Raw genomic sequence first — 24,086 nt, 5'->3', positions numbered from 1 at the left:
ACATTCAAAGCATTACAGGACTTTTATTGCTTCCTGTGCTTCCAGAACATTAATTAACTAATGTTGCTATGGCTTTGAAAATTTGAAGCACAAATGCTAAATATTATTCTATTCAAATGGTTGACTAGTATTTCATCTCACAGATTCAAACCTTCAAATAATAAACACGTAAAATTCAGGATAAAGACTTTTTTTGGCTGGTGAAGTGTGCTTTCTCTTTATTTGTTTGGCACACTTTTTACAGACAAGAAAACGATACTTTCTCCAAAGCCTCCTGATCTATGAAAAGGAAAAACAGACTGAAGAACAGTCTTGTCTAAGCATAAAAGACACCTTGGAATGCTGTGTTTGAAGGCAATGCTGCAATATCATCTCAACTAAATGTTCCTCCTGTATATATAGGAAAGAAGCCATCAAAGCACACTGATGAACTTGACTGTCTGATGTATACAATGCAAATATTTCAGTAGCAGTGAAACATTGTCCAGCTGTCTCTTCTAAGCTTTCAATTCAGTTTAGTAGGAAGCCAAATGGTCCTAGGCTGTTCCATAAATTTGGTGACATCTGAAACAAGTGGTGTGCTCAGTTCAACAGACAGGTTTTCCATGGGAATATGCAGTATTAGGAAAGTTATAAAGCAGCTGGAGTTTTAATACAGAATCTGTGATGGATAAAATCCAGGGCTACTGGCTGTGCTACTGCCTGCCCCTAGTCACACCATTTCTACTCAAGCAACACATGCAATGTATTAATAACACAATAATTAGTACACATTCCTGTCTGCTACTTAAAACTTCACTCCCAGATGCTGCTTTGGTCTGATCTCAGTTTTATTACCTTTGATGATTCCCTGCACTTCGTAATACTAGGCTCCATTGCTATTCATTAGACTCAACAGTGGTTAGGCAGACACTAGCTGAAGCCAGGTTTCTAACAGGAATGCCCTTGCTTTTATTTCATGCAGCTAACTTCAGTAAAGTACTGTAAATCCTTCCTCCAAATCCCCTGCAATGTATACTCATACATGTGTGTGTCTAAGCAAAACAACTATAGCCATGAGAACAAAACCGGGCAGCTAGGTAACAAGTCAAATGATTAATTAGTAAAAAAAAAATCAAGAAAAAAAGTTATTTTGCAGTAAACCACCCCAAGTAAAATGATATCTGTTATTTAATCTATTCTTTGTACAATACACACTCACACACACATACACACCCCTACTCTTTTCAATTCTTATGGTTTCTCTACACCTATAACACAGGACACCTAATACTCTCCTACAGCCGGGCAGTCAGACCCGCTCATTTTACATTAATATTTCTGGGAAGAAAATGGTCATGAGATGTATGTTAGTGATGACACTGTTGTTTACAACTGTATATGAACACATCTCTCATATTTCATCTTCTTGTTTTGGGCATTTTCTTGTCTTCCTTATCTACTCAACTATTTTGTTCCAATGTATGCGAGCAGAGTGAGATTATTTGGCATGTCCTTCTGGACAGGAGCTATAAATGCTTGAATGTGCAGAAAAGTATGTACATTTGGACACTATCAGTGGATACTCAAAGCCTTAGCTTCCAGCATCAAAGATTTTGAAGTTCTTTTAATTTAAAATAAAAATGAAGGGAGAGATTTTATATAAACAGAAGCTGTCAAGGTTTGACTTGAATCGATCCAAACAAAACAATACTTTAACACGTTTACCTGCTTCTTTGCTTACTGCTACAGCAAAATAAGCTAAGGAAAATGGAGCCTTCCCTTCTCTTTACCTATTTTGCAACAACTGGAAATATTGACAGTAAAGAAAGAAATTCTGAAGCTTAGTGGACATTGACTTCACTGAACATTTTGGGATTGAGTTGTGGCAGGTGTTTATACAAGTCATTCAAAAAGGAGCAGGGCCAATATTTTTGTCTATGTGGAAATCTCTCTATAACATTAATTTTCTTCTAATATTTTTATACAGTGAAACCCAAACTAGAAAGCTATTGCTCAGAAGAAAGAGTAGTATGCAACTAAACTGACAGCACAACTGCCATTGTTGATTTTCAGACAGTTTTATTTCAAACTGGCTTAAATACATTGGATTTTCATATTTTGACTTACTTTTTTTTCCTAGAAAAATGTTCAATTTCATACTCAGACTTCAGAGATATTTGTAGCTACACCAGTGTCAATCCATCCCTCTCTTTTTCTGATATACAATTTAGAAGAATGTCACTTCTCATTGCACAATCAACATGAATTCACGAATGGTGCAATGGTTTAACTTTTGTTACCCTTAATGATCAATTTTTCAACATGGACATTTCACATCATTTTCTGTTCCAAGATATGTCTTACACTACTGTACTTACTGATGGGATGGAATAAACAAACAAAACCAACAAGTTACTCAAATTCCTGGGATCGGACAATGACTAATTAAGTGTTACTGTCCAGGAAGGGCGTCAAACCAAACAAGGGAAAAATAGAACTTGTTTGCCACACTCTCAATCAAAAAACTACTTATGAAATATACAACTGGTCATCTTGATAATGGAAAAATAAATAACAAACATAAACAACAAAAGCTGGGGTGTGCAGATTTTGTCCAACTCAAAGTGCCTGAGCAACTTGCAAGGAAACCAAAGCTGAATCTGCAAACTCCTCCATCCAAGTGATATTTAACCTCAAGAAAATTATCCAAGTGACTACAATAAGATTTTGACATAAGGAATGAGATCTTTCAAATTGTACGTGTAGTATAATTTACAAAAAAATGGAAACAGCTGTACTTATTTTGAGAATCAAGATCTCATTTGACAGAAGATAAAGTACGCTAATTCCATAGGCTAGTTTCTGCCACTGAATATTTAACTGTTTTTTGTTTTGTTTTGGTTTTGATTTGTTTTTTTTTGTTTTGTTTTGTTTTGGGTGGGGTTTTTTTGACTCGCACTATGAGGGGACATGGTTTGGTGCTAGAGCTAGGTTAGGTTGTGGTTAGACTCAATGATCCTGAGGGTCTCTTCCAAGTGAAATGATTCTATGTTTCTGTGAGTTAAAAGACCCTTTCTCCAGTACATGGTTCTGCAGGGACAAGCAATATCTCACCTGTCTGAAAGGAAAGTTGGCTACACAGACTCTTGCTTACAGAGGGTAAAAGTCCACTTTAGACTACTTTGCTCTGAAGCAAACCTCTTCCAAGATGTCTTCCTAGAAAAAGCTACTGTCACATAGCGGGTAATTGCTATTTACTGGCATTACTATATCAACAGTTCAATCTTTTTCAATCAATATGAGGTAGAATTCAGCCAGCCTTCCACACACTCTCCCCAAAACCAATATTAAATATAAACTCAATTTAACACCACTCTGCCAAAATTCAATAATTTCATTAACTGGACTACGTAACACTCTTTTATTACACAACATACTAAATTATATAAACATATTTTTTGGCACATGTGTATTTTAATTCAAAACCCAAGTTGGACAGTACAATGCAACATTTGGCAAATTGCACATCTTATCTTGGCTTTTGTAGTAATAATGTCTAAACAAAAGTAGACATTTACTGGCAACAGCAAACAGCAGAACTTGTGTCTTTTCCTTTTCACAATTCACAGTATCATGCTGGCATTTGTTATACATTTCTAAGCACATTTTGACAGCTAAAAATGTCCCACATCATATCTCAAGGTAATGGCTGTTTTACATTACGTTTTTGTATCTAATCCACTTAAAAAAAAAAAATGATGATCCAATTATTTTTGGTACAAAAGAATTCCTTAGAAATTCTGGTAATTAAATCTAGCAACCTGGAGAATTCCTTGAGTGTCCTATGATTTTTTTTCTTCTGTGATCTCATGTAGGCAAATTCAAGACAGCTCCTATGCAAGCAATGTCTAAGTTGCTTCAAGCATACGAGCCATATCAAACAGATTTAAAAGATTATTGTGCTGCTGCTCTGAAGAAGCAGGAATGAGGTGAGACAGAAGTGAATTGCCATGCTTTGAGCTCACTGGCTGACCTTCCAACCCTTCTTCAACTTGTTTCTGCACACTCCAAAGCATTAAGCTGCCTCTTCTCTTCAAAAAGAGTAAAGGAAATGGTGTTGGAATGTAAGAAAACATCATAACAAGAGATAGAGGGAAGCAGGTACTTGCACTTTCGTTCGTTTGTTTTGCGTAGGAGATAACCAATTTCACTGGAGTTTGGTTTGAAATTAAGTAGTCTTAAATGAGGCATGATTGTCCTGAGGACTGCTGTTGTTTGAAAACCTTATGCTTTGTGGTTTTAAACTAACACTTACAGGGATTCTATTAAAAAGAGAGCAATGATTTATCAGCATGCTTACATTGCACTCTTGAGAACAGTTCCTTTCAATCAGTTTTGTTAGTTACCTGATGAAAGGTACTTTCCAGCTCAATATGGAATTTTCTTCCAAAATGTGATCACTGAACCTCAAAAGTCTGTGACAAGTATAATATATGCAGGTGTTCTACCAAAATAAGCTTTTATTAAAAAAGTAAGAAAGATTAGTTACTTGAAATAAAAATAAAGCTTTTAGAAATGACCATTTATGTGTTAAATTAAATTTTAGATAGGTAGGAATCTTTTCCCTTACATATGTGAAAGCAACAACACACACTGAATGTGCAGCTGACCAACAAACTTATTTGAATGCATAAATGACTCATGCAAAATGTACAACCACGTGTAAAGCCTTTGAAAGGCAAGCAGACAGCGCAGAGGCTGGGAAGTGCAGCTCTCCTGCTTTGCTAATGTGAGCTTCTGCTGGATTGTTTATGTAGTGTGCCAAGAGTGTCAACTGATGTGGGCAGTGCTGGAAACTTTCAGGCATAATTAACCCCTGTAGCCTCTTAATGCAGTTTCGCCAATAATCCACAGGTACGTAACAGAGAAGAGCAAAGAGTTTGTTCAGGCCCAATTGCAACATTTCACTGAGAAGTCACTGATTAAAGCCAGATGTACAGACAGTAAAAAGAAAAGGAAAACAGGAAAAAAAATTGTCATGTGGTGCCCATTATCTCCATATATCAGCTGCAACAGTCCACACTTCTATGACATCTTGATGCATTCAGGAGATCACTAAGAATAGCTTTGGTTGATATATCTATCTTAGAATGGCAGGAACAAGTGAAATTATACCTAAAGGCTTCAGGAAATACTATATTGAAAAGATCTGTCACAATATGGAAAAAAAAAATTGTCAACACATTCTTTTCACCTCTCCTCAATACAGAGGCAAGAGACCTAAATGGATTATAAAAAATGCAAATACACAGCCACATTTAACCCACAGTTTCCTAAAGTGCTCTTCTAAATATGAATGTGCGTTCAACATAGAAAAGATACAACTTCACGAAAAAAATGTCCTGTTTGCTCAGCTTGCTCTGTATGCAGAACAAACGGCAGTTGTCTTGTTACTCCTGAAAAAAATCAGGGGAAGCAATGCTTTCCTTGCGGATCAGAAAACAAGCATATTTCCTAATGTTTACCCTAAAATCATTGATAACACTGGGGAATGAAGCCAAGGAAGTAAAAGTAGAGCTCTGCCTATTCTCTTCTTGTGGGACAAGGAGATAATGAGCAATGGGCAGCATTTCTGCCCATTTCTGCATGGGAAGCAACACTTTTGCACAGTGTTAAGCCATTCTGTGCCCTACTTCTCTAGAATTTCTAATTCAATAATTCAGTAACTCTTAGGGACTGAAGCTACCTAAGGACTAGCTGGAACTGTCTCCTCTTTCAGTTGTACAGACATCAGTGCCTTGAGCTTCAAGTATTAACTTAGACATTTTACAGATGGTCGAAGTGCTTGCCTGGAAAAAACTTGGACACAGGCCTGTACAAAACACAACATAGTCATTCTTTGTGTTTAGCATCATGTCAATGAAGAGCCTGATTATTTTGGCAAAGAACACCACAACTCTCTTCTGAGTATTTGTTTGCTCACTCTCCAATTCTTTTCCTATTTTGAAATTAGAAAGCTATATATGGAACCTTTAAGACCAAGCATTATTTCATTTGAAAATATCCTATTAATTTTGTTTCCTCATAGAAATAATGAGCTTCAATCAAAATTTTAATTCATCTTTCTAAAAATTATGAAAAAATGTATTTTATACTTTTAAAAGAAACAGAGAAACATCTTGCTAGGCTTCTGATAGTAAAGAAAGAAACTCAATTTGGATAGTTTTGATGATTTATTTCTAACTAATTTCCACAAAATATCATGCTTCATATGAACTGACATAATTTTGGACTTTCATTTTGTAGGAAAGTCTGTTTCAATATTCCGTATTCACTTTAATTTGAAAATGCCTTAGCATTTCAACATTGTTGAGAAAGTGGGGAGAATAAGTTCCTTTCTCAAAATACCCATAAACCAATATTCTCCTTTCAAATTTCAGGAGAAGTCTCAATGCAAATCAAAAATAATAAAATATTATGTGATAAATTGTTTCACTCCACCTTTGTCTACAACAGCTGTATTTTGATCATCACTCTTAACAGAGTACTTAAATATTCCAACACTCTGTCCTGTCAAACACACTGTAAACCAGGCCCATTTCTATAGTCCACATTTCTTTTACTAATTGGGCATAGAGCAGCCTTTGCCAAGTGCCAGATGTGAGGTCTGTTTGGGGGGTTTGTTAGTTTTGGCAATCTTGGAATTCTTCTTTTAGGTCTGGGACATGGTCCATAGTTCTGGTTTAAGACCAGGCACCTAGAAGCAGTTCTATAAAGGTGGGAGAATGAAAGCATTATGTGTAAGAAAAGGGCATGCCTACACAGAATCAACCAGAAGATCCACATGGAATACTCCAAATTAAATTGACCCGGAAAATCTATTACACTTGGCTTTGGAAGGGAAGACTGTTATGTTTCCAGGGTGCACCACAGAAATGAATATGCTCCACCAAGACACATTGCTTATTAACCTATGGAGATATAGGTAAATTGCTTTGCATCCAGAACCTGCAGGAAGATGGTGGGCTATGTCTCAGTACACTGTTCTCTGTTTAGCAATGAACTTGACATACTAAGTTTAGCAGAGTCAAAAAAAAAGATAATATAACTGCCTCCAATGTGTACATTGTGATGGTGAACTCTAAAGAAAAGCTGTGGTGCAGTGAAGGACACTACTGGGACAAAAGAGCAGGAAGAGATGTGCTGGTTATGAAGGTATTTTGGTTGAAAATAAGAATTATTTATAGCTCTTAGAGGAGTGAGATCGTGGAACAGCCTTCAGCTAAGGAGTGTGGTGAGAAAACCTACCTGGTGTTAATTGAACTCGGTAAACTTAGGATATTTATATAACAAGCACTGGCAACAATGGGCTACACTGAGGCTCCCCTGAGGTTTTCTTTAGTTCTGATTTCCTGTGACTTGACACCTGTTCAATTAACAGACACACACCAACCACTTTTAACAGATGCCTAGGGGAAGGCTGTGCAGGCAGCAGAGCTCCCTAGTCATTGTAAACCAGAGAGCAAAGCTGGCTGGTTCCTGACCCTGGAACAGAAGGGCTGCCTGACCACTTTGAAGTGTTCCACCAAAAGTTGATATTAAAAGAAGACAGAGGAAGATGAGAAAAGATTTGGGTTTTCAGTAGCATAAGTCCACTGGTTAAATATTAATGGCTAGGCAGAACATCCCTGTTCTACACCAAGAGCCACAAAACACTCCTTACCCACCTACAGCTCTCCAAGTGCCACAGACAGGATGTCTGTAGGTGTGGGAGGCCACCTGGAGGTGCCCATCCTGTGGATAAGGGAGCGTTCTGGAAGTGTAGTAAACATGCTGTTGATAATGTGCATAAACTGCTGTTCCTCAGAAACTGCCTGCTGAAGCTATCCAGTGTGAATGGTTCCAATATTAGTACTTTACCTTTGAAATTTATGCACATAAGGAGAAGATAGAATTTCTAAGGTAGTTGCAGGGCACAAAAGATGAGGCGCTTGTTGTGTGAATTCAGAGTGCTTCTGCCCCTCTCCACTGCAGCCTGCAGCAGAAAGAATTCCTTTTTAATTTCCTTTTCCTCTTTATCCCATGACTGACCTTTTCCTTTGGCTATTTCAGCCTTCTGTAAAGCTGACATCTGCAGCTTTTTCCAGGATTGGCACAACACATAAAATCGACTGGTATTTTCTCCTGGACTAGGTTCTAAGGTGGTATTATTACTTTTATAAGGTGCTGAAATGATACTCTTGATAGAAATTGAAATCACAGTGTGAATAAATTGGCTTCTTTACATTGCCAATTTCAGAGAAATACAAGGAATGCATAACTGAGATCCTGGACTGTTACATACAGGGTCAAAACTCCTTCTTCACTGTGAAAACTCTAAATAATTTCGGTGATTTTCTATCAAATGTCACTCCTTTTCACACTACATTTTTTTTCCTTCTAAAACATCCCGCACCCCTGTTTTGAATCATGACTAAAGGGAAAAAAAAAAGTATACCAGCCAGTCTTTATGTGATTTCCCTAGATGAAGCGTAGCTGCTCTCCAAAGACTCCAGTGTTCACTTGCTTTAAATAGTATCAATCAGGATGACTGAAATCTTGTATTTAAGCCAGTAAAGCTACAATGTGTGATTCTGCATGAGGAAATTATGGAATGCTAATGTGAGTTGGTGAGATTTAGTAACCTCCACCAGAGGAGTTAGAACAAGCTGCTGGAGGGCTTCTGCTCTACTCACTTCTGGTAGTGATTCCCTGATTGCAATAGTCTCTGCATTTTTTCAATGTCAGACCTGTTTCTCCTGCCATTCTGTAGACAATTTTCTTCTGTGCCTGGGTGAATATCTTTTCTTAAGCTAAATCTCTCCTAAGCACTAACTTACCCATAAAAGCTTAGCAATATGACAAGGAATCCATATGCAAAATCTGGTGTTTTGCAGACTATGTCTCTCCACCTGGTATCTGTAGTGAATACATTCATAGCACTTAAAACATTTCTCTTTCATGACAAAACAAATTCAGTTCCCAGACTCTTCCAAACGATAGCTTATAGGCTACCAGCAGCTTCTAGCTTTGCTCATTAAGAACCAAACATTGCCAATTTTCTTGACTCTACTGGCTGACAGGCATTTTTACCATGAGAAGACACTTTCCAATACATCCATCTTTAAATATAATTTTCTATTGCCTCTTTTCAATCACTTTTGTAGACTTTTCTTCACTTTCTGTATCTTTAACTAGTGTTAAAGTTGTAATTTAGTCTGTCATACATAGACATGTATGTTGGAGACACACTCTGCTACACAAAATAAACAGTATTATACTTTACCCTTCAATTATCATTGCTATTAGAAGCATGAACATCATGAAATAAGGAACAGAGTAGAATCATCAGTCCAGGGATTTATGGTGTAATAAGCTGGAATAAAGATAAAAGAGAGAAAATCCTGGTCTTTAAACTCTCTGCCTCAGTCCCTGTATCTGAAGAACGGGAAAATAACACAGCCATATTTCAAGATTTGGTTACTTAATGTCTCTGGAGATGGAAAAGTCTAACACTGAATAACAAACCTAAGATCTGTAGCATGATATTTCCAGATTTTCTTTAACACATGAGAATTTTAACTACTTGTTAATTTCATTTTTACTGCAACTAAACAAAATTTCTGCCATGACTTACCAAAAGTAAACATGGACTTATTGTTCTAAGTATAGATGCATCACTACAGTAAAACAGCCTGTCGGTTTAACACAAAACTCTGTAATACTGTCTTTTTCTAAAGAGCTCTAATCCAGTTGAAAAGTTCACCTTAACATATCAGTTATTTGTATTTAGAGATATTTAACTTTTTGTTCCTAATGGAAGCCAATTAGAAAAATAAGGGCAAGAGGTTAAACATACATCTAGTCTCCCTATTTAACACAGAGGTTTATCTTTTGCATGTTTCTGATGATACTTAGAAGAAGGGCCACAAAGGAAAAGAAAAACTTCCCTGCCCTAACACTTGTATTTTTTTCTGTTACAAAGATGGCAGTCCCCATTTCTCATTTGACATATGGAATAGCTCTGCCATAAAAACCTGTATTTTTCAGCTTTGTGCTTAGTTGTTGGAGCCAAGAAAAGGAGTGAAGAAATAAGACAGATCTTAGTTGTGCTGACACTGTTTAAAAAGGAGGCTATGGCAAGCATGGCTCTCATTATATTTAAGTGAATTAGTTTGTTTCCTTTAAAAAAAGGGGAGACAGGGCGGAGGGGGGGGGGGGGGTGGGGGGGAGGGGTGGTGGGGAGGTGAATAAGGGGAGATTAACAAGCCACCAAGGACTTGCTGTAAGATTTTGACACTTTTAGTGTCTGGTGACATATGACTTGTGAGTATCAACTCTCCTTCAAAATCAGAAAACAAATCTACCACTTGGATAAGGAATGCAAAAGAAAAAAAAAAAAACAACAAAAAAACCCAAAAAAACCCAACAAACCAAGAGCAAAGAACTTTGCTACAAGGTCATGTTAACTAGGATTCTTTAACAAGATATTTATTGGAACAGGAGAATGAGACAAGTTCTTTAACTGACTAAACTCTGAAATGATTATTAGATTATCTAGAAGTTTCTATCATTTGCCATCCTTTGCTAGGTAAAGCCTATGCTATGTTTCTCCTGAAGACATGAATATAATGTGTCCAAATACTGCAATAATGATACAATTTTCTACTTATTCTCAAGATGTTTCACATCATGAAACCTTTTACATCATAAACTTGATAGAGTGAGCTTTCAGAAGTGTTCACAGCAATAGCTGCACAAGGACTACACCTGAAAATGTGAGTGTGCTCTTCAGTTAGGGCCCTTACAGATTCTTCATATTATGTGGTACATTAGTTGCATCATCATGCAATCTGCTCTTGCATTATCAGTATGCCTGTGAGAGTGTACCAGGAGTTTTGCATGTAGAAATTCCATAGCATGACATACAGAACACATCTGTAAGTGAAGAGCTTAAATATGCATTTCTGATTGGCCACTGTGAAAAGCAGAAAGATTCTGAAAGTACCATGAAAAAATATTTAGATGAAAAACCGACATCAGGAATATTAGAAAATACTAGACTGAAGTTTACTCAAACACCGACACGACATTCCCAGCACCATTATGGACTTAATGAGAAGTCTCTGGTAAACTCAGCTATAAATTTTTCTGTTAAGTAGAAGGTAACAGAAATTAGTTAGATGTTTATATATACTGTTTTTCCTGCTCGTCATTACAGATACTTCCTGAGCCTGCATTGTTGTGTGAGCACAGGTACTCATACTCCTCACATCTGCAGCTCCCTTTTTAATGATTTTAAACTGTGATTAAGGTTTGGAGGTCCCTGGATAAGAGGGTGCTTCCTCCACCCTCACAGTGGCAATTTTTGGGGCAGCATTATTGAATTCAATAGTTCAGACAGCACTAAAGATCTTCCTGAATATAAGCACTGTGGTTTGCTTTTTTAAAAAATTTCATTTTGGACAATGGAGTTACTATAACTCTGTCTGTACTGACAAGCTACTTCACTCTTTGTTATGCCCTGAGTATGGTTGAAAACAAAAAGATTACATCTTGCTGACCTTTCTGGTCTACTGTGTACCTTTATAAAACCACAAAAACCAAAAAGGGAAGAGTTGCACAGAAAAAATATTATAGATATTTTACAATAGTGTTTGTCTCCAAATCCCCATCTTTGCAAAATGTTTCCTGTTTCATAAGCAGAATCAGCTGCAAGCTGAGTCCACAAATGCATGTGTGGCAGAACTGAAGAAATAAAGCAAGCATGGTGAATTTTGAGCAAATCTGGATAATGCTTTGAGGAATTATTTGGTGTGTGGTCTGAGGCAAGAAGCCACAGAGAGGCGGAAGTTAATCTTATGTACTCCCCAGCTGCAGATATATCTTTTTGAGAGCAGACTGCAGCAGGAGACACAGAAGAAATGACCAAGAGACCAGATTAATACCACATGAGCCAAGTGTCAGCCTCATTATATGTGTTTTCACTAAAGTTGAAAAGACTTTGACTTGGATGGCTGTCATTTCAAACAGACGTTGTGACATGTAGAAATAACTGCAATAAATTAAACTGAAAGAATGATGTCTGTGACACTGAAGGGGAAGTCCCAATAATATTAATAATAATAAATGGTAGGAAAAGAAATTAAAACAAAGTAAATAATTCCAGTAGCTTAATTCTAACACATAGACAAAACTTCAGGGAAATTAAGGCAGTCCAAAAAATATATAATATGGACAAAGACAATAAATACTAGGTGGAGATCATGTTCAAATTTCTTCAACTGATAGGCCTGACAGTAAAGACAGTGAAATTGCAATTATATTTTAACTCTTTAATCATGGAAATTATTATATATCCTTGAGATGAAACATCCTAATGTTTGTACCTTTGAAGTAAAATAAATGTTGACATCACTTGTAAATATAATGTTCATGCAACACAACCAAATCTAGAGGTCAGCTTGACAGAAGGACAGATCCAATTTGCACCTATACCCATGCTGTTTGGTTAGGAGCTATCTTGCCAGTAGCTTTGTATTATGCTATGCAACAAATTTGTTGAGTAATCTTGATGGAAAATCCTGCAAGAAAGTCTATAGAATAATTTCTTTTCTGGGGAATCTTAAGTTTTTTTCTAGTCAAAAGATAAACACCCAAGTCTGCTAGAACTGAGATGTAACCTACTCCTTCTTGTGCCGTAAGAGGACAAAACTGCCCTTGCTCTTCCTTATATCCAAACCTTTCTGTAAAAAGAGAATGATTACTCTCTGGGTCGATGTTTTTTGTCCTGGCACTCATCGTAGTGTTACTGGTGTGCTCCACAAATAATTTGTTTTCATAACACTTTTGCTCATGTAGGAAGTATTACTATTCTCATTCTATAAGCAGCAAAGAACCAAAGAGAGTAGAGTCAAATGCATTTATAAATTTTGGGGTACAATGGATAACAAACATACATAGGACCTGTTATTTCATAATACCTAACACTACATGGCACTCCCACAGAGTATCCTTGTGCCAAATTGTTCAGTCTTCTTCTCTCTCCCTTTAATCAGATTCATCCTCTGCATTGCTTGACCATCAGCAGGAGGAGCACAGGGAAATTAGAAGAGTCTTTCAGCTTGCTTTATGCCCAGGATATCTTCCCAGCACATCATGAAGGACATAAACCTTCAGTTTCCCACAATCCTACATATTTATTCCAGCCCTTACGTGTTTCAATCTTGTTTTGGTTAAAAAATAAATAATAATAATAATAATTAAAAAAATCCATTGTGGTCATTAAGAATCTTTATAAAGTTAAAAAAACCACACAAACTCTTCTACAAAGAAAGCTGGTGTTGGACCTTTTCTTTCACAGCCAGTTTAGTCGCACCCTTGATGGAGTAGCTGTTCTCTGAGGTATAACATCCGGCTGAAATGCATTTCCTCATTCAAAGCCCTATAGCAAGGTATTTTACACACTACATTTACTAATGGTTATTTTCACATCTTCCATACGTTGATCTTAAAATATTTTTACCAATGTCAGTGGGTTCAGTCTTGCAGCTCCTTAACACACAGTTATCAGCTTTGAAGCAATTTGCAGTCCCTGTTCTCAACTGGTTTACTCCATAAAAGTACCAAGGATTAACTAAGTAATCTATAGCTGTTACATAGTCTAAATGCCATGGGAATGTACAGACTAGGTTCCAATTCCCACTCCTCAGGCAGGTGAAGCTGTGAGAAAGTGGGTCCATTTCTCTACTTAATACTTCGAGCAGAGATTTTTGTCCCACTTCCTCGATCCTGCAGTATATCCCACTGTATGTTGGCAGTAGGAAACATCACCATTGCCGGCATGGTTGGAATTTACAGTCTGCATGATCTCAGTGTCTCCCTCCACCCTCCTTGGCCCACAACTAGGACTGCCCACAAAACCCAAGAAAAGCAGCAAAAATGCTTGGATTGAGTCACCTTCTGAGCCTCAGGAAGGACATAACTTGCACCTCACAGTGCTAACCCTAGTAAATTTTGGTTTAGCTGCTGAAGTGGTTTAAACTATACATTGCTGTAAGAAATGAATCATTGCTTGTGTGTGCTCATGCATATTTGGAAGAAGAGGTGATTCTGGTCTGTGAATAAAAGCTAACAGTAAATGCCACTGTCTGTAATAATTGACATACTTGCACGTGTGCACCCAGCATCTTCTCCTATAAGAAGCTCAAATAATCATAATTTCCTTGCATTTCTTACATGCTACTCACTTTCCAAGCTATTTCTGTCAGAACCAGGTGAAGTGATAATTTAAAGAGCTTGCAATGGATTGGCTGCCTGCTTGTACCTCAGAACAGCTGGTGAAACTCAGCTCCTACTAACTTTCTGCTCCAGTTTACACATGATGGTGCCTTAGCCCAGCCCTTTGGCCAGATTACCTACTGCTGACCCAGCTACCTGGTAAGGTTAACACAAAACCCACACATGTGCCTTTTATGGAAGGAGGTTATCTTTTCAGAATTTGAAGAGCCAGCTGAGCAACCAGCCCTAAAACTTGAAGCAGAGTAACAAAAAGTTGCCCCAGCTCAGCTCATGTGGTTAGTTCCAGGCTCCTGCTGCTTCTTTTCATGTTACTATTAATTTTGCAGTTACAGCTCCTTAGTGAGCAGACAACTTCTGTATTGCAGTTATTAGCAGCAGTGTTTTGATAAAGGAAAGGTGTCCTGTCATCAGAACGTGGGCCATGTGCACTATTCTGCTTTCTCTGAGACAGGAGAGAAGGACACGGTGAAGGCAGCTGTTACAGTTCAGGGGAAAGTTTTCGTTTGCTTCCTTGACTCTGACAGGTACCAGAGGTACTAAGACACTTCATGTGGATGAGAGAGGTACTCCAAACTGATGTAGTTTACACTTTTAATGTTTACCTCTAGGAAAAAATAAGTACCTGGGAAATCCACAGAGATCAAACTTTGTTCTGCTGAAGTCAAAAGACTGTTTCAGTGAATATCAGGAACTTTAGCAGCTCCTAGAATGTCATTAAAATGTATTAAAAGAAGACACTAAAACTGCAGTCTTATAAAATACACTTCATATAAATACAGTCATCCTGTATCCTATTTTAGAGCATATATTCCTTTACTCACTGTAGTAATAGTTACTGAATATATGAACTTGTAACTATGTAACTACTTCAAATCTTAAAGATAAGCTTACAAAATATGATATACTTGATAACACTAAACATATCAGTCATAAAAATAGCCCATTCCACCTCAAAAGATTAAAACACTTAGAAGTTTAGGATATCTTGATATCCTTCATGTGTATGTTTCTCATAAAAAATATAGTGGATACTACTAGCATAGTGAAAAATTGAAGAAAACCCAACCAACCAAAACCTCCTCTTTAACACAGGTTTGCTCGTGGCGGCTTTAAATAGCTTATTACTTCCAAAGGCAAGTTTGCCCACCTTTCTGCTTGCAAGTAGTCCTTATTGATTTTCACATTAGCAATCAAGCAGGTTATTAATCCTCTTGAAGAGGGCAATGTGAAAAAGAGAATCCCAGAGCATGTACCAAATAGTATCTAGAGAACAGGATCAGAGAAGACACAATGAAATTGGGAGTTGGAAGAGTTTATATCTCCATGCTGATTACGTGCTTTTGACAACTTCAACATGCACCTTAATGGCTTCACAGGTTCAGGCTGTGAGTAAACTAGTGATGCTTTGAGATGTGGCTAGACAATTCAACATCACTGATGGTTCATAGCTGCCAAAAAGTGTGGCCATGCTCCCCACTCCTCTCCCACTTAAGACACATGCTGCCCCTATTTCTTTCTTGTCATCCTTTCTGGCAGTGCTCTGGCACTTGTCACACTTCCCATCCCCTTCCTTTAATGCAGGCACAATATCATTGATTTATACTCAGCCTCCACTTAGCACCATGCCTTAATTCCAATTAAGCAACATCCTGAATGCTTCCAAAATGTTTCAGCATTCCCTCCCCAACTCCCACACACACAGACTACAGCTGCACAGATGTGCATCAGGAACCTGAAAGACAACTTACATTTGGTTTATTTCTATGCATGCTTGCACTTCTAATATCAGCAGCAGAAGAAGGGAGAACAACTAGAGTCCTCAGGCCTCTTATTTTCACTTCAGCTCCCCATGTTATGAAAAGGAGTCAGGAACTGCAAAAAACAACTAAGTTTATTGTCCTTCACATATGTTTTCCACCGTGAAAAGAGTAGGCATCATATTGCTTTACTAAATCAAGGTTTGTGAAAGATCTGACCCTTGTTTTTATACAAAATTCATAAGCATTCATGTTTCTAGTATCTGTAGCCTTTCCCTCTCTTGCGTAACATCAGAAATTAAGGAAGGGGGAGGGAGAAAAGAAATGAAACTTTCTGCTGTAGTTTCAACATTTCCTTTTTCTTGAAAGTCAGCTTCGATGTGTGTGAAAATTCCTCTTTGACTATAGAAGACATACACTACTGACAGATTATTTAGAGGTAAATGTGAAAGGGGACAGGCTAATAATTCTTTAGGCTAACTATAAAATAGGGGAATGCTTTACAGCTGACACTGTGAGTATATCAACCCAGTAATTGGATGCACGTGTTAGTAGCAGTAAAAAGGCACTGTCCAGTTGTCCACCTTACATGGGAATCTACTTTGAGTGTATTCTTTGATTTACTGTTGCAATTAGAACTGAATGTTCAAAGAAAGAACACAAATGACCTAATTTAAAAGCAAAGAGTGCCTCCAAAGCCATTATTTAGCGTGTGACCTGACTCACTTGTAACCATTTCTTTCCCCTGCAGTTTCCATTTGTTGCACTGTACTCACTAAGCAGCATAATCAGTTTTAATATTCCACTCAGCTAATTAATTCAGTTGTAATATCCATTCAGTGGTTAAAGATTAAGCCACTTCCTCCTCACTCCTACCCTTGAAGATTTTAATTTTCTTCATAAACACAGAGTTTTCCCAGGCTGCATTTTGAAAAGTATTTCATGTCTGCTTTTGACTGTATTGTAACTAACAGAAATGTTTTACAACAAGTTGGCACTAGAAATACAAGCAACTAACAAGCTAAGAAAGGATCTTTCTAGTTAACAGAACTAATGGTTGCAAGTATCATTGACTATTTTTCTGTGTTTGAGTAATGAAAGTCCGCAAGGTATTAATATATTACATCAAAATAAGTTGTCAAAGCAAAAGAAGGAGAATGTGTTTGATAAATACAGACTAGTGGTACTAGTATACCTATGGACCGAGAGATGTACATGTGCTAATATTAACTAAATGCATCCTCCACTTCTGATCTGATAATTTGGCTTTCATAACCCAAAGCAACTAAAGGTTACTTTTCCATGCAGATTTATAAAAGATGAAATCACTTGTTAATGCTGATAACCATTCAAACTATTTGTGCTGTTCAAACTGACAAAGAGGTCATTAGGTGATAAACCCCAGAATATTAGGATAAGGCAGTTCAGTGTCTGAAGAGGACTGCAAGCAATGGCAGTAGAAGTTCAAAACGTGCAAACTGAAATTTCAGCTCTGTGCTATTTTGGGGAAGAAGGGACTGTAAGAGCTTGTTTAGTAAAGTTCTTCAGAAACTGAGGAAAAAAACTCACACAAGAACAGGTCAAGAAAGGAACACTATAACAGATCCCAAATTGACAAAATTATTTCTCTGCTTTGCTGACAATGTTTCTATAATCCCAAATATTAATCTTAAGAACAGAAATACAATACTGTTTAACAAAGGTGGTGGGGATTTTTGTTGTTCTTTTTGCTTGGTTTGGTTTGGTTTTTGTTTGGTTTAGTTTGTTTTTGGGTTTTTTTGTTTATTTTTTTTGGTTTTTTTTTTTGTTGTTTTTTTGTTTGTTTTTTGGTTTTTGGGTTTTTTTAAAGCTATTTAGAACCTTCCTTGTGTACCTATATTACTTGCTCAGTAGAAAAGTCAGAAATCCAGCAGGACATGAGATGTTGCCCTATGTTCATACTGGTACCTGCAATTTTTAACTTAGGACACATAGGTTAACAAGATTTGCTCATAGAAGGATTTTTCCTTTTCTAAAATGAAAGGCTCTATGGAATAAAAGGAAAATTTCCTTATTGAAGGATCTAATCTGACTCCCATTTGAAGTGAAAAGGGCCCTATTCACACACACAGCTCAAAGACATCTGAAAGTCATCTTAAAATGCCTTATTTCAAAACAGAGGTTCTTATCCTGTGAGTGAATGCATACAAGATGTTTCAGAAGTGCAAGCACATTCTACAGTGCTCACTCAGCTAACGCCATCTTCCAGGGAAGCTTTGACTGAGCCACTACCTGAAAACCCTCCCATTAAAACAGCAGCACAGTGTCTATAAGCCTGCATATCCATTGGTTGCTTTCTTCTGAAGTTTTAAGAACAACACACTTCCAATTGCCCCCTTTTTTTTTTTTTTTTTTTTAAGTGGCTATAAGTTAAGATTTATGAAGACGAAAAGACTTCTTACAACTGTATATTTTGAACAGATTTACGACAGGGCTACAGTACCAACATGGAGGGTCCACAAGGTAGGAATGCAGTAAGGGTAACAGGAGAGTGTCAGTAGATGTTAAATAGTACAATTCTTTCCACATTCATAAATCCTAAGTGCCTAAGGTTGTATACTACTGGTTATAAATTATGTAATTGAGTTCTGCAGAGGAGGGAAAAAAAATAAAAAAGGACTTAAAGTGAGAAATCATCTCTGTAAGAACTTATACATTTCATATTAAAGAACCTAAGTTTCAAATTGCTTCACTAAAACAGTATTATTTCCTATTTTTAGTCTTTTGATTGCTAAGAAAATAAACTAGACCTCTACGGAGAGTAAAACAACAAAACACATATACCTGCTAACAAGTCTTCAGAAAAACAGAAAACTTCTCACATTAATTTACAAACATGAGCTTATGAGGAGTTGATAACCCCAAACAGCTAGCTTAAAAAACTGTTTGATAGCAAAAGAATCATATTTTATCAAGTATTTTAACCTGATTTTAACTTTGCAGATAAGGTTAAGGTATCTGTCAAGCTTTATGATTTCATACCTGACATACAATGAAAAAAACAAGTATCAAACTGAGTATACTTAATCAAAACACATTTCATGCAATTTTCATGTATATAACCCAATATCTAGTGCTAACTGTATTTAAGTGTCATGTATATATACACACACTTAAGACCCCCAGTAGTAACATTCAGCATTTCTAGTAATTAGAGTGGTTGTTAAAAATTGTTTGGGCTACAGAATGAGGCTCAAAACTTACTTGCTATTAGTCACCGCATTTCTACTCTGATTCCACACTATCTAAAGCAAAACCAAAGACTATTAGGGACTTCAGCAGATCCTAAAGCTATGTATAAAAGATAATTGCGTACTCAGGGGCAAAGCCTGGTATAGGTTAGCTTGTGAGAAGCAGCGAATTATTTCATGTTAGCTAGCCCAGTGAACACTCGTACTCTGCAAATGCAGTGCCTTTGTGCTGTTTGAGTGCTCAGAAGGCCAATTAATAATAGCCTCTCAGCTATCATTAAAGGGTGGAAGCCCTTTTAGCTTTGCTTGAGCTAAACTGGCTCATGCAGGGGAGGACCCAGCCCCTCCTTGTCCACCTACTGGGCGCAGAGGTGGCACCAAACAGTGGCTGTGCCGCCATCTACTGTAGGTTTTTCACAGCACCGCTTGGTCCAAAGCCCGCATGAATCACTCCAGCAATCTTTCCCACTAATATCCAGGCTCAAGGACACAGACTCCACTCCCTAAACTTGTAGTTAAATTACGCCATGATTCAGTAAGCCTGGCTCAGGTGGAACTCCCTCCACAGACTGCAAGCTAGCTGCTTCTAGTATTGCATATTGCATTACTGTTCTTCAGCTACTAAGACTGGTCATGTAAATTTGAAGTGTGTGTGCTTCATAGCACTATTAACAGTTGCATTAAAAGTCAATTGAAAATAGCACAACACTCAAAAACATGTTCAATTTTTCCTGAACCAGCTTATCATATACCATGTATCCCAATGCATGCCATCCATTAAACCTGAAGAGTTTCACTATCTTCAATAAAGCTTTCTGGGTGCAAGTCAAGTCAGAATCTGCACACATGCTGTTCTCTCTCTGTTTTTTATGTATGGCTTAAGTTCCTCTTCATCACCCCAGATCTCAAGTTATAGTGAAAGCTTTTGTAATTGCTCTTTAGAGGCTTTTTGGTTTTGGTTCTCCCCCAACCCCCCTACCCCCAAGTACTTAAGTCACCAGAAAGCAGTACAGCTCTTCTTATTCATGCATGCAAATGGCTCTATCAAGAACAAGGGCAAGGGACTTCACAGCTGTGGTGTTGCAGGATGAGCTAGTAGTTGAATTTTGGAAACAAACTTCCAGATGCAAGGAACAACAAAACAAAGCCTAAAAGGCGTCCTACTTCTACTTAGTGACAGACACTCGTCCAGCTATGCCAAATTCTGCAAGTTCCCCCTGCCTCCTGACAGAGCAGTCAGAAGGCACCTCTGTTCCCATTAACCCATAGGTAGAGGAAGGCTGATGGAATAGTTCCAAGCAATCGAGTCTGAAAACATCTGCCAGAATAAACTTTAATTTAGCGCACCCTACACAATATTTATAGAGCAAATCTATGAATGCTGCTTGAGCCATTTAAAGGCTGGAGACTAAATTCTGTTTTCCGAATGTTTATTCTGACTTTCTCCAACTGTTCTTTGTACTTGACAGTGCCTAACTGGCAGTCAGCCATGAAAGCTGTTGTCTAATTACACAACATATCATGATCTCACAGTCCAACAGATAAGGCTTTACTGCAGCATAAATGGATTTTAAACATTAGCATAGGAGAAAAATAAAATTAGCCCAAAATTAGAATATTTTAAAGTCTTGTGTGTCAATAGTCACTATTATTTGTTTAGAAAAGCGTGGTTTCTAAAGAGGAATTTATATTAGAGATTAAATAGCCTTTAATGTTAAACAGGCTGCAATTTAGTGGGCTGGCTGGCTAACCCTTTGTGCATGGCAGAAATCTATTCACATGTAATTACATATTTTAGACTATCATAAAGATACCATGTCTTTGTATGGAATCAGTCCAGCTGGGGATTATGGCAGTATTATGATGGCACAGCTACACGTGAGGTCAGGGAAAGCACAGATTTTGTGAATGTCTTGCAACATTTTGCTACACTGACACCCTTGCAAGAAAGGCAACTGTAAATATATTCTTAAATGGTCTCAGACTACCTATGGTAAGAGAAAACAATTTCACATTGCAAATTATAATGACTATTAAAGAAGAACATACAACTGTTTTACTTATCTTCTGCTAACAAGGTCATAATTGTTTTGTATTAAAGATATTCTACACTAGGTCTGACTTTGTGATGTAAGTGCAGTTAGTAAGTTGCAAGTTTTAAGATTATGGGAGCCCTTTCTTCCCTGCACTTTAACTTGAGAGACAGGATACAACTACGTATAATAAAGGCATTGTTTTGCTTTTATATAAAACAAATTACATGATCTTTTCTGTCAGTAGATACTCTGGAGATGCGACAATAACCATGACATAACCAAGAATGCCGATTCTCTTTCTGATGCACTGACTGGAAAACTAGGAAAAAAAGAATGACATTTTATAGTTGCAGGGGGTTTCTCTTGCATGTAGACTGGAAGAGTAGAAAGATGTGTATGTGCATTTCAGTGCATTCTAACTCTTCTTGGCAAGATCTTGCAGAAGCTCATGCATGTGTGTAACTTTACTCACTGAACAGTTCTGCTGGCTAAATGGGACTGCTCAGGTGAGTAGTTACTTCTCTGAGTGTACTGTTCTCAGACTAGGCCCATTATAGTTTTTTTGGCAACAATGTTCTGCATGGAATGGCTTAATGTTCTCAGAGACATGAAGCTTTCAGAATCCCATTTTAGTGGAATGATGCTGTCTTCCTCCACAAACAAAAGAAATCTAAGACAGTGCTAAGATCTCATTCTACACAAATTCATCAAAACGAAGCTTTCATCATAGTTCTGTTCTTCAATAATTTAGCTTTCCATGAAATATAGAAAGAGAGGTGGTAAGATTCAGCTGTTTTGACTTCTAAAGCTTTTATAAACATTAAGTGCATGATAAAGCATGAAGTTGCAAGGTGGAGCAAGTGTAGTAGTGCCATATGATACAGCAGCCTTCTCCTCCCTGTTTGTAAGCCTATGTTATGGATATTTAATAGAAATACAGCTGAATTAACAGTAATGTCTATCATACAGCATGGCAACCTGCCGAAGTACTCCATACTTTACACATTAGCTAACAAGGGATCTCCTTAAGCCACTGAGTTGTTTTAATTTAACAGAAGATTTATCCCCAGGTTTATCTGGATTTATGTAAAACAATCCAAGAACCAAAACGTGGTTCCCCACCAAGCAAAGCAAGCCAGAGAGTTTCCTCCAACACTTGCATAACAGAGCTTGCTTTCTCAGCGTGCTGCTACAGTGGGATGCAGTCACTTGAGAGTTACAATGCAATACATTGTGATTTACTACAGCAACTTCAATTTGAGATTGCACAGGCAAGGAAAACCGAATAAAGGTTACACTTCTAGCACTGGCAGCCAAAGATACATTACCAGAAGCACGCTATTACTAAAAGCATAATTAGTGCTACAGAAAAGCTACAGCCATGGAAACAGCCATATGGCTTTTACTTTGAAAAATATATATATATATATATATATATTTAATGACAATGAAACGCGTGTGAGGTCTGTGCGAAGCCAGCCCCAGATGTTTACAATGGAGCGAGCGGCGGTATAGCGGCGCGGTGGCGGCGGCACCCGCATCGCCTCACCGCGGGCGGTTGCGCGCCCGCGCACCTCCGCTCAGCGCCCGCCGGGCACCGCCAGGGCGCGGAGCAAACCTGGGCAGAACCCCACCCTGAAAGAAACTGCCCCCTGTCCCAGGATCGGGGAGGAGGGAGCGCGGAGCAGACACCGCTTGCGAGGCACGGGGAGAGTAGCCTGTATGGGCGCGGGGAAAAATCGATGCATTGTTTCAATATAGCGTTCTCGTCAAGGCGCTTTAATGACAGGGGATAATGATTTTCAGATTTGGGAGACAATGTCTCGTCTCTGCCCCCCTCCCCCCCAACTCCGCACCACATCCTTACAAATCTTTCTAATTTGCTCTTCTGCTAGGGAAAGAAATAAACTGTGCTCGGCGAAGCCATTTGAGAAACAAATGTAACAAGAGAGATTTGCAGATACGGGCTGGCGGTGTCCGGGATCCCGGAGGAGCCCACCGCACCTCTTCCCCGCGCCCCCTCCCCGCCGTGGCGTCGCCTTCCCCTTCCCTCCCCAGCGAGAGGCTCGGGCTGTCCGGGCCGGGGCTGCCGCGGCCGGGGCGCTCGGGGGGCGGCAGCCGCTGCCTGGCGGCGCGGCGGCGGAGCGGTACTTACTGAAGGGGCAGTTCTCCTTCTTGGTGCCGCTGACCTTGCCGTTCTTCTCAATCTTGAGAAAGTACTTGTTGTAAGAGTAGAGCTTCCTCTTGCGCACGTCTCCTTGGAGGTGATTGTAGCTCCGCACGTGTCTCCCCGCACTGGAAGGAGAGGAGAAGGACGAGGGGAAGGAGGAGGATGATGAAGAAGAAGAGTTGGTGGCCTCCGGGGACAGCATGTCCTGGCCGAGGTCATGGCAGGTGACAGGCACGGAAGACACCAAGAAGAGCAGCAGCAAGCAGCAACAAGGCAGGTGGGAAAAGGCTGAGGCACCATTTGTCAGTATCCATTTGCACATTGTACTGAAACTCTGGGCGCTGGAAAATGTCTTATCAAATGAAACATACTGGAAGGGTAAAACCTGGTAAAAGGCAAGTGGAGAGCCGGTGGTTGCTGCTTCTGGTTAGATCCCTCTGAGCTCTGATCTGGCCTGAAGTAAGTGCACCAACATCCATAACTCAGGGGACAAATCGCCTCAGAAGTTGCTGCCTTTTAATCCTTCGAGTCCTCCCTCAGAAAAAAGAGCTGTTGGGTTTTTTTTGGGGGG

The 24,086-nt window shown here is 38.5% G+C and overlaps 1 protein-coding gene across 1 annotated transcript in view; it reads right to left on the bottom strand.

The window, feature by feature from the left end:
• Window positions 1-23,837, bottom strand: part of FGF10 (fibroblast growth factor 10) — a gene marked incomplete at both ends in the record, with an annotated part of 62,743 nt that extends 38,906 nt beyond the window's left edge. Inside the window, one exon of the mRNA XM_080362888.1 lies at window positions 23,501-23,837. Coding sequence (XP_080219014.1) covers window positions 23,501-23,837 — 337 coding nt within the window. The remainder of the gene's footprint in view (window positions 1-23,500) is intronic.
• Window positions 23,838-24,086: the final 249 nt, after the last annotated feature.

Source organism: Nesoenas mayeri (genome assembly GCF_963082525.1).
Source record: "Nesoenas mayeri genome assembly, chromosome: Z".
Taxonomy (NCBI): Eukaryota; Metazoa; Chordata; class Aves; order Columbiformes; family Columbidae; genus Nesoenas; species Nesoenas mayeri.
Note: the sequence above shows the minus strand (reverse complement) of the source record. Positions and strands in the feature narration are given on the sequence as shown.